The sequence below is a fragment of the Rhamphochromis longiceps genome, linkage group LG23, assembly GCF_057381845.1.
Source record: "Rhamphochromis longiceps isolate RC_006_pf linkage group LG23, R_longiceps_female_GT1.1, whole genome shotgun sequence".
Lineage (NCBI taxonomy): Eukaryota > Metazoa > Chordata > Actinopteri > Cichliformes > Cichlidae > Rhamphochromis > Rhamphochromis longiceps.
The window spans coordinates 662,435-681,597 of record NC_140578.1 but is presented as its reverse complement, the minus strand read 5'-3'; the positions used below and the strand labels follow the sequence as shown (position 1 = coordinate 681,597).

Here is a 19,163-nt window from a genome sequence, read left to right as displayed (position 1 = left end):
TTTAAACGAGAGGTTCTTCTTCTTCTTTATATTATTTATCGGCGTTTGGCAAACAGCAAAATGGTACATTACCGCCACCATCCGGTGAGGAGTGTGGACTGAAATGTAAAAAAATAAAATAAAATCGTCCCAGACAAATTAGTCTACATTAAAAAAAATATATATATATATGGCCTGATAACTTTCACTTATCGAGTTCTTACGAAATAAATCAACCAAGTCCAGTTTCAGTTTCATATCACCAAGCTGTCTTCATTCAATGAAAGGGTCTGCTTCCGGTATTTTCTTTTAAAACTAAGGACATCGCGGCACGTACATTGATTTTCAGAATAATGTGCAAGCGTACATAAAGTTTGATGAACGGTAAAATAAGTAGCAAAGGTTTATATGTTTTCAAAGAAACGTGACAAACAGGTCCTTCATGTTTGAAGCGTTACTATTTTTATAATGGCATCACAGTTTTATGCTCTGCAATTATTTTACAAATGTGCCGGGCATGGTTTGAAGAATTTGTATTCTATTGCAATGATTTTGTTGGTATTTTTAACCTCTACTGTCGTTTACATTATTTAACAATGTAAACATAATAAAGCTGAATTCGAGTTGTTATGCCCGCCAGACCTCACGGGGGCGATAATTAATAGGCAATCCGTCTAGTCACAACGATATGAGCGGGGACGGAAGGAGTGTCGGTTTTGTGCTAATTGCTCTCTTTGCCTTAACAGCTATCTCGTGAATGTTCATTATAAATGGCCCTGTAATGTTCACATATTGTAGTCAAGTACGCAGTAATATTAGGAATATAAACTCTTACGAACTCTTTATATTGCTGTTTGCGGTTCTGAGACCTAAGCGTTGCTACCGAAATGCTAACATTAGCATTAGCGCTTAGCTAGGAGTGTATACGACGAGTCTTTCGTTACCACATGCACAGAATGAATGAGTGCGCGTGAATTAATTCGTGTTATTTAGCTTTGATAGATTTTTCAAAACGTTAAATAGCTAAACAGTTAATCTCATACAGCCATGGCTACCGGTGCTGATGTCAGAGATATTCTTGAGTTGACCGGAGGGGATAATGATGGTCCCATCACCAAGAAAGACCTCATCAACTCAGACAAGGTGAGACTGTGTTATTCATGTTTGTCTTATAGTGAGATGGACGTTTGTGTTTTGTGTTGTATACGATAATTCTAATGATGTCTGTCCCTGGATTTAAGTAACACTGGTTTAAATTATACTTTCAATGAATTTCACTAGCTGTTGGGTTCGTAACATGCAGGTATAATAATGTACTTATGTACTTACAGCTCAAAGCTTTTGCCAGGGAGAGAAACTGAAGAGATGTGTATTACAATTGTTTGAGCACAAATATTTTTGCAGTTGAATAACGAATGTCTGCATCTTCCACCTCAGAAAAAAACCAAGAAAGCAACAGAGACGCTGACCTTCAAGAGACCAGAGGGAATGCACAGAGAGGTCTACGCTCTGCTTTATTCTGATAAGAAGTATGCTTTTCTTTTTCAATATTAGTCAGTTAATCTGAAATGCATAAAGGCCTTTTTAATGTTTCCTGTTTGGGAATTTCAAAAGGATTTATTTGCATTTGGAAGGAATCTAAAGTGTTTTGTAAATAACTTTGCATTTCTGTGTTTCTTGATTTTATGATAACAATTAGAATATTGATAATAAAGAATTGTTTTTTCTGTTTGTCCATAGGGATGCACCCCCCCTGCTGCCTAGTGACACCACTCAAGGTTATAGGACAGTCAAAGCCAAGTTAGGCTGTAAAAAGGTTCGTCCCTGGAAGTGGATGCCCTTCACAAATCCAGCACGCAGAGACGGGGCCATATTCCACCACTGGAGACGTGTTGCAGAAGAGGGCAAGGACTACCCTTTTGCTCGCTTTAACAAGGTAGGGAAAACCCTCTTCTGCTTATGTAGTACAGGCAAGAAGGACATGTGGTTGCAGCTACCCGTCCTTTCGCATTATTCATCCTTTTTCACTGTTTCTCTGTTTTACCTCTATAGACAGTGCAGGTGCCAGTGTACTCGGAGCAAGAGTACCAAATGCATCTCCACGATGATGGCTGGACTAAAGCAGAGACAGACCACCTGTTTGACCTTTGCAAGCGGTTTGACTTACGCTTCATCGTTGTCCATGACCGATATGATCACCAGCAATACAGAGTAAGTGTTTAGTGCCTCATCTATAATGGATTTGAAAATTACAGTAAGGGGAATTTAAAGAACACACGTTTTAATTTTAAAAACTGTTTTGTTTGTTTTTTGTCAGAAACGCTCTGTGGAGGACCTGAAAGAACGATATTATAGCATTTGTGGTAAGCTGACCAAAGTGCGCGCAGCATCAGGGACAGAACCCAAAATCTACATCTTTGACGCTGGCCATGAAAGGCGCCGCAAAGAGCAACTGGAAAAGCTGTTCAATCGCACACCTGAACAGGTTTGTGATTTTGCATTTTGACCTGTATCTATGTGCAGGTGTATAGACACGTTCTTTTTGTGGGGGGAAAAAAAAAGAAAAAGATTTTTCACAGCATTTTAAATGTGAAAGACCGCATTTCTCCGTTTTTCCCTGCAGGTGGCAGAAGAGGAGTATCTTGTTCAGGAGCTAAGGAAAATTGAGACTAGGAAGAAAGAGCGTGAGAAGAAAGCCCAGGATCTGCAAAAACTCATTAAGGCAGCTGACACAACGACAGAGTTGAGACGAGCTGAAAAGAGAGTTTCCAAGAAGAAGCTTCCACAAAAAAGAGAAACAGAAAAACCGGTATGATAGGATTTCACTCAAGAAGAGCAAAGTAAAGCACATGACTGCTGGTAACAGAGGAAGTCAAAGAAAAGCAACAATGGGGAGAATTTTAATAATAATAATGGTCACGGTGCAGCTTTGTCCTCATTTTGCACTAAATTAATTGTTACTTGCTTTAAGTGGTGTTTTGGTCATTTCTTTATTTTGATGGGACAAGTGTCTCTAATAAACCGCACCGATCTTCTCTCAGTGTTCTAAGTAACATTTAAACCCAGTTTGATCCATAATAATGCCTCTATGGTGACGTTTCAGACGTATCCAAACAGTTTGTGTCTCGCATTTATAGTTTTTCTTGTTTAGGCTGTTCCAGAGACGGCAGGCATCAAATTCCCTGACTTCAAATCAGCGGGCGTCACACTGCGCAGTCAGAGGGTGAGTATAGCTCCGTCCTGTTCAATATTATTAAATAGTCCTATAAAATCACTCTTAGGGAATTGATGTAAAAGTAAAAATGTGAAATTCTTTAAAATAGCAAGTTTTTGTTTGTCCAACTCTTAATTTCAAGATACTGATTTGTGAGAAACTAGAGTTTCTGACTTTAGTAGCTATTCCTCTTATCACTGTGATAATTAATTCTATTACTGACTAGCTAATATCTGTAAAACCTAGCCTAGCACGGGGACTCTTATTCATCTTCAAGACTGATGAGGAGCTGCCGCTCTCTATGGAAAATACATTTGCACAGCTAAAGGAGTGGAGTGGCCCCACAGCTAATCAGTCAGATAGAGTTCAGTGGATAAAGACATTTTGATCTGGCCCGCTGAAGTGCATTTCATACGAATTAAAAGCCCCGAGGTGGAGCTGTTTATCCTAATGTCCCGGTACCTTAAATCACGCTCGTGTGTGTGTGTGTGTGTGTGTGTGTGTGTGTGTGTGTGTGTGTGTGTGTGTGTGTGTGTGTGTGTGTGTGTGTGTGTGTGTGTGTGTGTGTGTGTGTGTGTGTGTGTGTGTGTGTGTGCGTGCGCGCGCATTTTTCTCTGCGTGTTTGTGTGTTATTAAGATGAAACTGCCAAGCTCCGTAGGCCAGAAGAAGATCAAGGCCATTGAGCAGATCCTGATAGAGCAAGGAGTGGGTGAGGATGACTAAACTTTAGCAATTTGTTAACATTCCCCAGTTTCACAGTCTTAACTCTTCTTTGCGACAGAGTTTAGTTTCAGTACAGAAGGAAATAAAAGGATTATGTAACCTTTGAAGCATTGCAGGGATGCTACAAATAAGTTAGAGTTTAGTTGAACACACAGGACGTTTTTCACTTGTCTTTATATTTGTTTGCAGCATCTCAGGCGCTCACTTCATGTTACAGTTGACAGTAATGCAACAACACTTTGTAACATGTAACCACTTTAGCTAAACACACTGTGCATGCGTAGACTGTACACACCATCAACTAAATAAATGTGTTAAAGTGCTTAAATCACACTTTAGTCTTTCCTCTTTGTGTCCTTCTGTAGATCTTAACCCCATGCCCACTGAGGAGATTGTGCAGATGTTCAATGAGCTTCGTAGTGACTTGGTGCTGCTGTATGAATTGAAGCAGGCCCACAGCAACTGTGAATACGAGCAGCAGATGCTGCGTCATCGCTACGAGGCCCTGCTGAAGGCCGGCGGGTGCGTGGGAACTGTAGGAGCCGGTCCAGTCATTGCATCACAGGGTGGGGACATCAACGCCACCAACAGCACTACAGCATCCACCCCAGGGGCTGAATCTCAGTCCTGGCTCAATGCAGATGACATTAAGGTGGAAGCCAAGGAGCAGATCATCGACGTTGTAGGAGCACCGCTTACCCCCAACTCGGTATGTTTGTGAAACTCGGAAACGAACTTTTCCAAACCGTTATCATTGTGTAATAATTTTTGTTTTATACTATTATTAGTAGTATTAATGGGCGAGAAACCAATGAAGAATCCAGCGCTCGTTATTGCAGCAGTCACTCGTCGTGGTTGCTTTTTTGTATCTGTGTTGAAAAGGGTCGAACCTGCTCATAGCCTCATAATAAAGCTCTGCAGCAGTAGAAAAGAACAGTAGAGACTAATGACTGTCTTCACCCTCCTGAGGCAAACAGCAGGTGTTAGCAGGGGAGAGCGCAGCATGAGTGGGTCAGACTTTTCTCCGTTGTAGGCATTTTGGATGTTATTCATTAAGTGGTCGTAGCAAACCCCAGCGTGACTGTCGTGTATTTGTGCATTGCAGCGCAAGCGGAGAGAATCGGCGTCCAGCTCGTCTTCGGTGAAAAAGGTGAAGAAGCCTTGATGGGAGCGGCAGCTTTTACACGTGGAAGCGAAGCGGCAGTGTTACTCATTCAGATCACAGTGGCGACGGCCACGAGTGAACCAGAGAGACACAGCAGAGCTGGACACCATGTTGTTGTCTATTTACGTACACTCATTGCTCACAACACACACACACCTTTTCACCTACTAACGAGGCCTTTCGAACCCCTCCCATCAGGCCTGCTCAGCATCGCTGTGACAAAGGCAGCGACTGAGTGACATTTCATTCCATTACTGCTCGTCTCCCTGCCTCCACCGCTGCTCGGCCTTAGATGAGGCAAGATCAACTGTAAATTGCCCGGCTGAGCTAATCGGGACACGGGGAAGAAGGTGGGAACGACTGCGTAATTGAAATGAATTGGAATGAAAGAACGGGGTCGGGGAATGGGAGGATGGCGAGCCGCAGTGCTCGTTTGACCCGTGTGAGGGTTGTTGTTTCGTGCCGTAGTGTTTACTGGAAACGTGTTTTGTGTTAACCTGTGGCGCCGGCCCGACCTCGCTTCCATCTGCTGCCCAGTTTTTTTCATGTCGGACTAGCGGGACTGATTTGTGTTCTCAGGTGACCTTGGAGATGCTTTAGTCAACGTTTCAATAAATGTCTGTTTCTTTCTTACATGGAGGTGTGCGTGTCTATACCTCAGAAGTTTGCCGTTCACATTTCAAAGGGACGTCACTCTACAGATTTCAGAGATCTGCACTTGGGGGTAATTAGTGTTGAATACACATTTGATGGGGAAATTGTAGGGTCACGACATTCTTACCTTACCTGTCATCCAAGTTAAGTGACAACTAATGACTTCATTAATATGATAATTAAGCAGTGATCATTCTTAGGTTGGCATAGCCACTAAAACTTCATTAGGTTTCCTCCTCATAATATTGCTAATTGCATGTCAGTTATGTCGTTTAGCCCACTTAGACATTAATTTCTATGCAAATTTTGAATACGTTTGCCAAGAATAGGGGGGGGGGGCGCTTTGATATGGGTGTACATGGGTGCACATCACTTTTATAGCCTTTATATTCTTTAAATTGAATCTCTGCAGCCTGCACACAAAACTTACATGTCAGATGTTTGTCTGCCTTTTGGGTTCCAACCTGCAAAACAAAGCACATCATGCATGTATAGTTTTTGAGTTATTATTAAAGTATTCAAATGTGAATTTATCTGCAGGAGAAACTGACCCCGAAGCAAAGAAAGCGTTTGATCTTTTTAAAGTCTTGATCTGCTGCAGCTTCCCACAATTTCCCAACAGTCAGATGTGGAAACATTCGATATCACATGAAATGATCAAAATGCTGCAATTGATCGAATCTTTACTTCCAGCTCTAATTAGCATTGCTGCAGTTTCCAGAGTCGAACCATTCACAAACTGCAGCGCGTTTGATTGAGAGGAAAGAGCAAGAGAAGCCAAGTAAACATGGCTAAAATGGATTCTGTGTGTCTATATTTCATGTTGAAAATTGGCTCATAAATCCAGCGGTTTGATCTATGGAGCCCGTTGTTGCTTGAAAAAACCTCCGTAAATGTGTAATTTCTCCCTTGACAGAACACAGCCGAAAGGCTATCTTTCTTTCGCCTCCTCCTCCCCTCTCTCCCTCTCTCCCCTTCTTCTGTCTTTCATTCTCACCCCCTCTCTCCCAGCCTGCTGTTGGATTAATGCTCTGCTCCCTTCCCTCTCCTTTCATGCTCCTCTGATATCTTCTTTTCATCGCTGCTCTTGCATTTATCAAAACTCGGGCCTCTCGCTACCTCTCGATGTCTGAGGCCACCTTCAGTTATACGGCAGGCATCGTGTAAGACTGGCGCGGAGAACGCGAAGGTTAGAAATAAATGCTATTCTAAATTGAAAATAGGCGAGCACTGAGGCGTTGGCGACCACGTGTGCGGCCCCCCATCCAACTCTGACCAGCGTGGACTCCATCCGTGCGACAGTATACGTTCTGCAACGCTGATGTGAAAAGCATGAGGCAGACCTGCGCTGGAGAGCGTCTTATAATGTGGTCGTGATGGCGCTGAGATGAGATCTCTTTATCAAGGCCCGGCTGAGGCTTTAATCACGGCCTAAGAGGTGTGCCGGCTTTTTATCATAATTGAACTGCATCCGGGCTAATCGCCGACATACGTCACTGTCGAAGGGGAGCTCGGCTCCAGCGGCAGGCGAAGGTGGAGGTGATTGAACGCACAGTTAAGAGAGAAGATGTGTACTGAGGGACGTGTGGCAGGAAGAGGCAGGTAATAGCACAAGTGATAGAACGCTGCTCAAATGCATCACGCCTGGAGGTAACCGTTGATGTGACAAAGATTAGATTGTGGATGCTTCCTGTCTGTGGCACAGTGCTTTATACCCATCATGTCACATGCAATCACTGATTACTACATGTGTGCATCAGTAGTGTGAGGACAAGCTCTGAATTATTCCCTAAACTCTGGATTTTGGCTCATCTACATCATTAACACGTCCACAGCAGGCTTTCACCTCCGTGCCCCTCACTCATGTTTCTCACTTTCACCTTCTCCACTATTTAGGTCACCTTGAGGGAGAAAACTTTTAATCATTGTTCCACATCAAATTCACCTGTGCCCTCTGGGACACTGAGCCGCAACAGAGGGGGGACGTTGAAACTGCTAGTTGGGAAATAAAGTGCCCACAGGGCTGGACAGTAGAAGTCATTTCCACTGGATTTTTTTGCTAGTGGGGGGAAGGCCCGCTGCAACACAAACCCAATCACTTGTGCTAAGCAGTGCTTACAGCTAGGCATTAACCCCACTGTCCACTCTCCACATTAAAGCCCCGGGGAGGCAGAATAAAGAAGAGTGGAGTGGAGCAGAGCAGGGAGTGGGACTGCTCCCCGGCACCGTGATCCTTCTGGGAACATCTCGAGTCAGGTGGTGCCGTCTGTCAAGGTGTCCTACCTTGAAATAAAAGAACGGGGCTGTGTACTGATGGGCTTGGAAATGTCATTTCTTGTCATGATATAAAGACAAATGTGAAAGAGGTTGTGCTTCAGCAGTAAAATCAGAAGTTGTGCTGCTCCCCAAATGTGAGAAATGTAACATCACAATCTTCAATCTGCAAAGACAAAGTACTCGATTCGATTCAGTCATAGGTTGGTGCCGAGCTGAGGCTGGAACCCAGTTTTCTTCTCCCTGAAGCTTTGTCACAGGGACTAATCACAAGAGTTTGATCCTTTTTGTTCAAATGAACAATGAACAGCAAGCTTAGAAAGGCCCCATAAGGAACATCACCTCTGTGCGTGTAGTGATAGCAACCATGTGGGCCACGTTAGAAATGCCACCATCACAAAAGCTCTGACTCCTTTTCTTTGTAGTTGTCACGTGACCTCAAATATGAAGTGAAATGTTTCCAATTTACCTTTTCAACACTTGAAAAGATGGACGAGGGGGGACGGGTGCATAATTGCACAACACTGTTTATAAAACACAAAGATGTCTGGTGTGGAAATAACTTTGGGCTTCAGCTTCCATGTGGTTGCTTTGCTGTTTGTTATAGTCTATCATGGCGCACATAATAAAGAGAAGGACACGTGGCAGGCTGGGAGAGGCTGTTCAGCACAGTGTGCCGTGATTGCATGCCGACTATAAACAAGGCCCGGCCGGACAGATCAGCTCCACTCTGTTCTTCCATCAGCCTCCAGAAACAAATCGGTTTGATTTGATTTGTCAGTGAGAGATCGAGAAGACTCTGAACAACATGTGACAGAGTTACCTTGACAAAGCAGCGCAGCGAATGCTTTTCTCCCTCTCTTTACCTGCACAAGCGCAGCTCTAACAAAGAAGGAAAAAATCCAATTTGCCATGCGGATCCACAGCTGTCACGGTGGGGGAATTAAACATTACCCATAACTCACTGGGGTGCTGAGCAGGTCAGCGGATGGCGGGGATTGTAACATCACTCTGGGGTGCAATAACAAAGGATTTTAACCTCTGACTCCTTTGCTATGGCTGCTAGTAGAACATCCTCATGAACAACAAGAGCTTTTGCTTTGCTGGTTAATCTCTGGTGGGATTGACTCAACACACACCTTGGCCTTCGCTGCACAAAATTCTCTGCAACACAAACAGGAAGACGTGCGCAAATGTCGGCATAAACACAACCATTTTTTTCACCCCGCTGGCTCCTGTGATGCTCCATAGGGGGTTGCAGGGATACTGTAGGTGCTAATGTCCCAGTGTCATCACCCACGCCGGATTCCTAGCCTCCTTGCCTGGCTGGCCCGCCACCACCAGCGCCTCAATTACCTGACTGACGTTTCATTAGCGCCTGCAGCTGATCCCGTGGCTGAGAGGCAGCGGGGCGCAGAGGAGCACGGAGCGAGTGAGAGAGGCGGAGGGGAAAAGGAGGCTTCAATGCGTTATATTCTCATGCGCTGTCAGTGTCATAGCTTTGAGTACAGCCACACAGCCACTCATTACATTGCAGTCATTTAGTACATGCTCTTATTGAGATGGACCGTGTATACTGAAATAGAGCTGGCGGGTGACACCAGCTCTGAGCTGACATCCGTAAACCTGCCGTGGATTGTTGGAGCAACCGAGAAGCGTGCGAGCCTGCAGGTGTGTGCGCGCGCGCATGTGATGCAGGGTATCTGCGCGCGCGCATGTGATGCAGGGTATCAGCAGCAGCTCAATGTGTCTATGAGACAAATCAATCCGGTGCAGCGTACTGATCAGAAGTTTATCTCTTCTCGTGTTGCTCTGTGCGTATGGATACACAATGCGTATGTGTGGTGGCGCATCCTGCGCAGATACCTCCGTTTGTGTGTGATGTGTGTGGCCTTTCCATCCTCGGGGTTAGTGCAGGCCATGTCAGAGATGAGCCTGAGGGGGCTTAGTGAGACCCCCGGCCTGAGCCTCTCCACACAGCCCACGCTTGGCTAGGCTCTCCTTCCCATTTGTCATCCTGTGCCAGTAAGACCCCCGGAGAGATTAGGGCAGAGCAGAGAGACTGGAGGAGTAGCAGGAATAAGAGGATCAGTTAAGCTATAAACACAGACAAGTTTGTGTCTCTCACCCACTCTGGCACAGTGACAGTTTGTAATGGCTGTCAAAAGTTCGCTCTGTGCCGTACATCTTCCTTTAAGGGACACTGCAGCGCCCGAGTGTCCCGCACCTAGCGTGGGCAAACACAACAGGTACAGGAAGAGAACAAAAGCGGCTCAAGCCTGACATTAAACAGCGGCGCTAACTGCATCGACCCGCGTTGACCCGAGCTAATGAACCATTGCCGTGTGCAGGAAAGGAAATGCTGCGGTTTGCCTATAATTAAAATTCTGTGGCACAAAGACCATTAGTCAAATCCAGAGAGCTCCTTCATTTCCATATTTTTGAATATTCTACTTAATTATGCAAAGGGATCGGGGAGGTAGATGAGAAGTTTTAAGAAAGCCTCATAAAGTCCTTATTAAGAGCAGAGGGGATTAATGACAGTTAATATGAGGGCAATCAAACATTTAATGCAAAGGCCCTCCTGCAGGCAAACAGTATTTAAATGAGTCAATTAGACATTCATTATCTACAAGCCTATAAGTGGAGTCAGATCTGCATAAATGTTGGTGCACAGAATCATTCCTCTCTAAAAAGGAACTAATGAAATATTAAAAAAGTTAACAAGTTAGACGTGGAAAATGTACAAATATTGATTGCTAGAGGGCTGGTTACATGTTGTCATCAAATCAGAGGAGAATGCGCGATATCTATTGGAGATTGTCTCATAAATCATAATTATTGAGTTAGCATGATCTCTCCTCCCAATTAGCCATGTAGCATTGTTGAAGCAGGGTGAGAGAGAGGAAAGGGGCAAGTCCACTCTAAAATCCCATCAAATCCTGCAAATTAATATGTCCAGGTTTAGCCTAAGTGCCCGGTTCTCATGCTAACAAACCACCTTATAACAAGTATACACGATAAACATACATATTCTGCAGAGGATGACTTGAATAATGTGCCAAACTATGCAGATATATCACTGTCAGGACTTCTGCCTCCTCCTCCTGCTCCTCCATTCCTTCTTTCTTTCCCTCTCTCCATGTCTGCCTCCGCTCTTGTCAGTTGCCCCAGCACACAATTACTGTGTGTGATTGCTATCAGGCGGGACGGTCGGGGAGGCTCCCAAATTAGGGCCTAAATAGGATTTCCTACATGGCGAAGGGCACAGGCCTGGACATGGTAATGAAAGCCTATACATCACAATCAGACCGACAATCCTATTCATACTGCAACACATTACTCTCACTCCTCATAATTATAGAGGGGTGACAGACGGGCCTGTGAGGCAAGGTAGAGGAGGAGGCGGAGGGAGGGGTTTGCCGGCGAGGTGGCTAAGCAAGTGTCACAGTTTGTGAGTGGCTTCTTCTCTGCACTCCTGTGATCTCCTGATACTTTGAGTGACCAGATTAGGTGGAGGAGTCCACTGGGTTTAATTCTGCATAGTTCCAGTATCTGACCCTTAGATGGATCTGTGTAATTACACACACGCGCGCAAAAAAAGGGGGTCCTAAATTGGGCATTTTCCCCCTGTGGAAAGGTTGTTCCACGAAGACACACTGACCACATCTTCCATCAGGCTGAGTGACACGGGCACAAACACACTCCCTCGCTCCGAGGGATGTGATGAGATGTGAGGGGGACAGCTTTGCGATCAATACCATGAGCAGGAATCAGCGATGGGGAGAATAAGACAATGGCCTATCAGATTGAGGTTGACTTCTCCTTGTATGTTCGGCAGGCCTGTGACAATAGATTGGCCCAGAAATCCGATGGCACTCGGCGAAAGAGAAAAAAATGAGGAGACAGATGAAAAGAAAGATTGCTAATGCTCTCCAAGCAGGCATTTTAATCTGTGACAGAGGAGGGATTTGGTGAAAGCCATTATCACACAGCAGCCCCCACCTTCTCCTCGCGCCCCTTTCTTTTCTGATAAGGCAGCCTTATCAGACTGCTCTGGGGGAGACCGCGTACTTGTGTGTATGTGTGTATGCATCCACACCTTTGCATGTGTTTGTGCTGCAAAATGGGATATTCCAAATGCGATTCATTGGATTCAAGAAGCCCATCACCTTAAGGACTCAGTCAAACGGTAAGCATTGCAAAGTGGATTCAGATCACAATAACCCAGTTCACTAAAGGCAGGAACCTGCAATGCAGAGAGGCAAGTAAGGTGCATCGTTACATGTGTTCGTCGCTGAGGCCTGAGGGAAGAAGCCGACTCAATTTTGTTTGCATGGTGCTTTGCTCCTGTTTTTTGCATGCGTGCATCGCTCATCTTATAACTGCAGAGATTAGGCCAGGAAGGTGTCTTCATGAAAGGGACACTAGCTGCTGTGCACAGTTCAGCCGAGGCCTTCCAGACTATAAAAGCCGCCTGTCACACACTCATGTCCTGCTTGTTTTGTGAATTTAAAGAATATATGTTTGGGTGCAACCTTTAGGAGAACTCCCTCCTTGTCACATCTATCTGGAGAAAGTGATAAGTGTGTGCATGCATGAGTGCTTGCATGCATACATTTCCGTGTTTGTGTGCGTGTTGCACAGCAGTCTTTACGCACCTCGTGTCACTCCTTTGTGTCTCCTCAATGCAGTGTCCCTTCTGTGATCAGGACAATCCATCAGGCCTTGCTGCTCATTAATCACCACACACACACACACACACACACACACACACACACACACACACACACACACACACACACACACACACACACACACACACACACACACACACACCTCTGGGATCAGGGCAGGCAGTGAAGAGCAGCAGGCTTGGAGCACTAACACCTGCACCACAGAGAGCAAGTAAGCACAACATGAAATGACCTCAGAGACCCTGCAGAGACACATCTGCACCTGGAGGATCTTTGTTCCTGTTTTAATGGAAACTTTTCTTCTTTTTATTCATTTATTGATTTGATTTTTATTTCATTGCATTTACATGTTCTTACATCACATTGAGTACAATATACTATATACAGTTTTAAAAAGACATCTAAAGCATAACTTAGTTTAGTGTGTTGTATCACACACCCGTGCCCTGCTTGGGTTGTTAGCATTGTATGGGTCTGGGGGCTTTGTGTGTGGAGTCTGCACCCACAGTGCACAGACATGTGTGGATTACCATCTCTGCTGATTCTAAATTGGCCTGAGGTGTGACCGTGAGGATGAATGGTTTTCCTGCGACAGTCCGTCCAGGCTGAGCCACTCGCCCGGTGACCCTGAGCTGGATGGAAGGAGTTTAGCTCTCACATTATTGGTGCTTGACACAAACACGGGGTGTCAGGCTCAGCGTCTGCACCTTTTGTTTTGATTGTTTTGTCTTTACTCAAGAACTATTTTCACACATAAACTCCAGACAGTGTTCGCAGAATTTGGTCATGCTACAGTCTGACGTTAGGCTTTCTCAGATCTTCTTCCTACCAGGACAAAACAAGCATTTCCTGAGCCGTTCAACCTTTTATTGACCCAACCATCTACCCCAGCCTCCTCCTTAGATGAGCCCAGTGGTTCTAGAGTCACATCGGCCCGCCCCTCCGGTGCTCCCACAGGAAACAAGTCATAATTTCTAAAGCTCTGAAATTATCGCAGTCATGCAGCTCCCCATACATTTCTTCTGGAGAAACTTCAGCACGAGTTGGTCACCACTAGACTCAAAGGCTTCTTTGCCTCTGCAGTTTGCCTCACACCTCCCCACACGGCCTTTTACTATGGATCATCAGATCAGATCTGAGCAGCCCTCCATAGAACCAGCCTACTGCCTAATTCACTATTGATCCTGGCCCATAGAGCAATTTCCACTCGTGTTTGGTTTGGGACTACAGTTTCGGTCACGCTCCGTCTCTCCCTTAGGGGCAGGGAGGAGCCCCTGCCACTCTCTTATCAGACAGAAAGCACACACACAAAGACTGCAGGGGATGGAGAGGGATGCGGAGTGTGAGGCGAGCGTTGCTTGTAGAGAAAGAGGGAGGTCATTAGTGGATGGTGAAGAGTTTGAGAGAAGGCAGCTCCGCTCTGGCTTTGTGTGAGGCTGCAGCGTGTTACGTAGTCACATGACTCTGTGGTTGTGCTTGTGTTAAGATTCACAGAAACAGGGGGGGAAATCTCCACTTCACTCTTCCATGCAAAGCACAGGCTGTTTATTTCAGAAGGTCATCAGCACTGGCTCTGAGCTGGTGACGAGGTGACGTGACCGGGCAGATTCGTTAGGATTGTGCCACTAAGCAAATGTGTGTTGAACCGGGCCGCTGACAGACAGACGTACTCCCCTCATGCTGCGAGCCAATCTCCTGCACGTACACAACCGGGGGGTGGGGTGGGGGGCTCCACAGATCCACGTTCCTCTTTTCCCTTCCTCTATCTACTCACCTCTCATTCTCTATTGCTGCTGTCTCTACATCTCTTCTAACCTTCCCCGCCGCCCCCAAATACACCTTCTCTTTATCTACCCGCCTCTCACTCTCCATCCACGGGTCCTTTCCCTCCCACTTTTCCTATACCTGTCCCTCAAGCCTCCCCCCTCTGGTTCCCCTCTGTCTCTCTTTTTCTTTCTCCCAGTAACAGCATTCCCTGGACTAATTGCAATTCTGTCAGAAGGTAAATGCTTTGTGACCAATCGCTGACAGTCACGCCAGCCAGCCGCCCGGGCTGCCGCTGACAGTCATTGTGGGGCAGACAGGACAGCCTCGGCAGCGCCTGCAGTAAGTTAGGAAGCGGTGTATATGGATGTGGCCTCTCAGCTGAATAGTGAGACTCCAGCTGTCTGCTATTGTGTGACACTCCCATTACCCCACCACAGAAAAAGGTAGACAGCCACAGAACAGCTGGATAATGCACTGTCTGACTGACGACACACTCTACCTCTCACACACTCACTCTCACCTCGTCTCCAGGCCTATGACAATGCCGACTTGATGCTGTCAGGTCTGGAACCAGCCGGTGTGATATGTCAGCGCTCGCACTGCTGGCTCCCGACGTTCAATATTAGAGCAAACGCAAAGGTGGCTGGGTCAGGAGAGAGTGGGAACTGATGATGAATGATGGATTAGAGGAGATGCGGGGGAAACAGTTGTATTTTTATGCTGAATTGCAGCAGCGGTGTCACCCACATCTTCCCAGTTACAACCAATGAAAACACAAAACGTTATTTTGCTATGAAACCGTGCACGATACGTTCTCAGGGAGCAGAAATTAGAATGCAGGATTAGCCTTACCAACAGCTCAGCTAATTAAAGCAGGCTGTTGACAGTTGTCAACATGACCCTTTGCACGATGGTCCCCTGGGGGTCCTGTTAGCATGCTAATGCTAATCCCCAGTGACGGGGGACAGGGCAGGGCTGTCCCCTGCAGCCTCTGCTGTTGTGACCACAGGATGTGTCAGGACAGGCACGATGATGTGCTAACACGGAGACGTCCCCATGTGCATGTCACACATCTGTAATTAGAAAAGAGGCAGCGGGAGAGCTGGAGGGGACAGTTGTTGTGGGACCACTTGATCTCTGGTGTCAACACAGCTCAGAAAAGAGCAATCTGTGCCTAAAACTGGCTCCTAAAAGAGCAACAAGCTTTAATGAGACGGTTTGCTTGAAGTAAGCCCAAGAAAAGTGGAAAAGAAAAGCACGGGGCCACAGATAATACCCCCCCAGCCGTGGGAGGGTTATGAGTGAGATTTCCTACACCTGTCTGTCTATCTCGCTCTCTCTTCTCCTTTCCAAGGGAAGGTCAAGGACACATGAATATTCATGGAGGAGCCTGGCACAGGATCGATGGCTTTTAATTGTTTTCTCTTGGTTGGTGGAGGGACGTGCCAGTGTCTATTGATCTGTTTGAGCAGAGGCCACTCACAGAGCACGACTCAGAGACCTTTTCCTGACTGAACGCACAATACACTGTGTGTGTGTGTGTGTGTGTGTGTGTGTGTGTGTGTGTGTGTGTGTGTGAGCGGTTGGGGCTGAGGACGGTGTGGTGATTACGATTTTCATGCACAAAACCACAGGCTGCGTGAAAGTGCCTCCAGGGCCTTAGAGCTACACAGGGAGGTGGAACAGACCAGGAGAACATGTATGAACATCTGTCCCACGGGTCCAGAAGAAGCTCCTTACATTACTGAACATTACAGGATCAAAGCTGTTTTTGAGGGTATGAAATGAGGGAGAGAGAAACATCCATGGCAGGTCATCATATCGTTCTTAACCGTGTTCACGTTTTAGTGCTGCTAATGATTTTGTTTCACCTTTATTTGATCTACTTCTGCTCCACAGAGGTGAATGCTGTGCTTTCTCATTCTTACATTATATTAAAAAGCAGTTATTTACTGCAATTTTAATTTAACACAGGACTCAAAACACAAAAAGCCTTTTAACTGTCATGACTTGTGGTTTTTAATCGGCCCAAGGTTGAAGACTCTCCTTCTCCCCAAAGTTTGCATTTTTATGTCAACTTCTTCTCTACACTCGGTTTCATGAAAGTAAAGCAAACAAAGAAAATCTCGGGGACACTAGGAAAAAAACAAATAGTACAGATTATTGGAGAAAGGGTGAGACAGATAAGAAGAAGGCACAGGTGAAACAGGGCGGGGCAGGAAGAACAGGAACAGGAAAACCCCAACCTTCAAAGGAAAAGAGAAACTAAAATGAGACAAACACTTCTGACATTTACAGACGTGAAATACTGCAGTCTGCATTCACCTGTAAGCTGGATCTTATTAGGTTTGGCTCGAAGGCATTTTCAGGAAAAACGTAAACTTTTTTGTGTCAAACTTCTGGGACCACGTGTAGCTCATAACATTTTTTTCTTCTAGTGTAAAGAAGCACAAACGCACTGTGGAAACACATTTCGTGAACCGTCTGCAGGACGCATGAACAGCCAGTGATGTCCTATGTAAAGTAAGTGCAATTTAAATTGTGTTTCCGATGTTTTCACATTCAGTCAATCTGCTGCCGTAACTCAAGACAAACGTCAGCGCAGCTCTGCGGCTCAATCGTTTATTGTCCGTGTCCGGACCTCCGCTGGCTCACAGGAAATTAAAGGTTTCGACAATCGCTTTGATGACGCGATCCATCCCTGAAAGCTTGTAAGAAGAGAAAAATACAGTGAAAAGGGATTCTGCGTTCTCTCTCTGCACCTTTCACCCTCCGCAGTATTATGATACTGATACAGTTTTATGATACTGTATCAGTATTATGATACTGATATATATACAGTATTATGGTAATACCGCAGTATTATGATACTGCGGTATTACCATAATACTGTATATATATCAGTGTCATAATACTGATACTGATACTGTATCAGTATCATAATACTGATACAGTTTTATGATACTGTATCAGTATTATGATACTGATATATATACAGTATTATGGTAATACCGCAGTATTATGATACTGCGGTATTACCATAATACTGTATATATATCAGTATCATAATACTGTATCAGTATCATAATACCGCAGTATTATGATACTGATACAGTATCAGTATCAGTATTATGACACTGATATATATACAGTATTATGGTAATACCGCAGTATTATGATACTGTATCAGTATTATGATACTGATATATATACAGTATTATGGTAATACCGCAGTATTATGATACTGTATCAGTATTATGATACTGATATATATACAGTATTATGGTAATACCGCAGTATTATGATACTGTATCAGTATTATGATACTGATATATATACAGTATTATGGTAATACCGCAGTATTATGATACTGTATCAGTATTATGATACTGATATATATACAGTATTATGGTTACTTGAAAAAGTAATTAGTAGCTACTTACTGATTACTTCTCCAAAAAAGTAATCCTGTTACTTCACTGATTACTCATTTGCAAAAGTAATTAGTTACTTAGTTGCTTTTTAAAAGCATGATACACAACCTGAGTAGGTAATAAAGTAACAGATCTTTCAGCCTGTGAGGTAGTCACACTCAAATGTCAAGGAAGGAGGTAGGGAAGGAGGTAGGGAAGGAGGTAGGGAAGCAGACTACGCACCTCAGGCTTCCAGAGGCGAGCAATTTATTTACAGTGAACTCAATTTAATCTGTAACTTAACAAAACTTCCCCCCAAAGTAACTCAATTAACAAAACTCAACAGAACATGGATCTCACAACACAACACAATTCTCCTCTCTCCCCTGAATCTGGTGCAGACTGGCTTTAAATAGGGCCAGCGTTTCCCTTCAATTAGCCCAGCCAGTGCCACTCACTCACACTGAGGGATCTAAAACTCTACACAGATGATTAAAAAGACACAAAACCTCTTCACACTTCTAATTAGCACATTTACACAACTAAATGGCAGTATTAACGAAAGGAAAAAGATTCAACAAATCCCTTTAAACCTTGACTCAAACAAAAGGAAGCGTCTCTATGGAAAAAGAAACCCCTCCACTTGGTTCGACCTGCTGATGTCATGTGTGACATCAGCAGCACTTTAAAATGAGGAAATGCTAGGCGGGCGTTTCCCCACAGCTGACCTCATGAAGACTGAAAAGACAGAACAAAGTATGAACAAATGACTTAATCTGTAACATAATAAAATATAAAGAAACGTGTAACTGAGTATTCAGTGTAATTTGCAGAATGTTTGATTTGAAGGCAACAGAACGCTTCCACAAACAAACCCGAGATAGTGAGTGCAGCAATGTGACAAATAGCAAATCATAGCAAATACACAGAAACAGAATAATGTGCAAAAAAAAGGTCAACACATATGGGACACATGCAGAGCACTGCAACTGCTCTGTTGTCACACAGCCCAATTCAATTTTTCTGCATAATCCATCATATAAAATTGAATCCAATGGAAAATCTCTTTTTTAAAAATTGTTTTATTAGTTTTAATTTTTTAATTTTCTGCACCTTGCATTAAGCAAAGATGTAATTATATGCAAGTCTTTGACTTGAAGAGATGTGTTTAACATTGAAACCTATTGTCTGCATGTTCCAGCAGATAAAATCAAATCACGTTTTGTGTTCACTCTTTCAAATAGATGCAAGTAAAACACAGTAAAAATAAATAAAA

General features: G+C 44.5%; 1 protein-coding gene across 1 annotated transcript; it reads left to right on the top strand.

Annotated features, from left to right (window-relative positions):
- Window positions 1-651: 651 nt before the first annotated feature.
- dmap1 (DNA methyltransferase 1 associated protein 1) lies at window positions 652-6,061 on the top strand. The gene is made up of 10 exons (XM_085399476.1): window positions 652-1,122; window positions 1,417-1,508; window positions 1,720-1,915; window positions 2,032-2,190; window positions 2,297-2,464; window positions 2,603-2,788; window positions 3,131-3,202; window positions 3,831-3,903; window positions 4,283-4,626; window positions 5,023-6,061. The coding sequence occupies exons 1-10, from the start codon at window positions 1,027-1,029 to the stop codon at window positions 5,080-5,082; spliced, it is 1,446 nt and encodes a 481-aa protein (XP_085255602.1). The 5' UTR covers window positions 652-1,026; the 3' UTR covers window positions 5,083-6,061.
- Window positions 6,062-19,163: the final 13,102 nt, after the last annotated feature.

Bases quoted from the DNA above. Each gene is read 5' to 3' on its own strand.
- dmap1 (XM_085399476.1), top strand. From the start codon at position 1,027: ATGGCTACCGGTGCTGATGTCAGAGATATTCTTGAGTTGACCGGAGGG. The intron at 1,123-1,416 runs GTGAGACTGTGT...CTTCCACCTCAG, and splicing joins ACCTCATCAACTCAGACAAG to AAAAAAACCAAGAAAGCAAC. The intron at 2,191-2,296 runs GTAAGTGTTTAG...GTTTTTTGTCAG, and splicing joins ATGATCACCAGCAATACAGA to AAACGCTCTGTGGAGGACCT.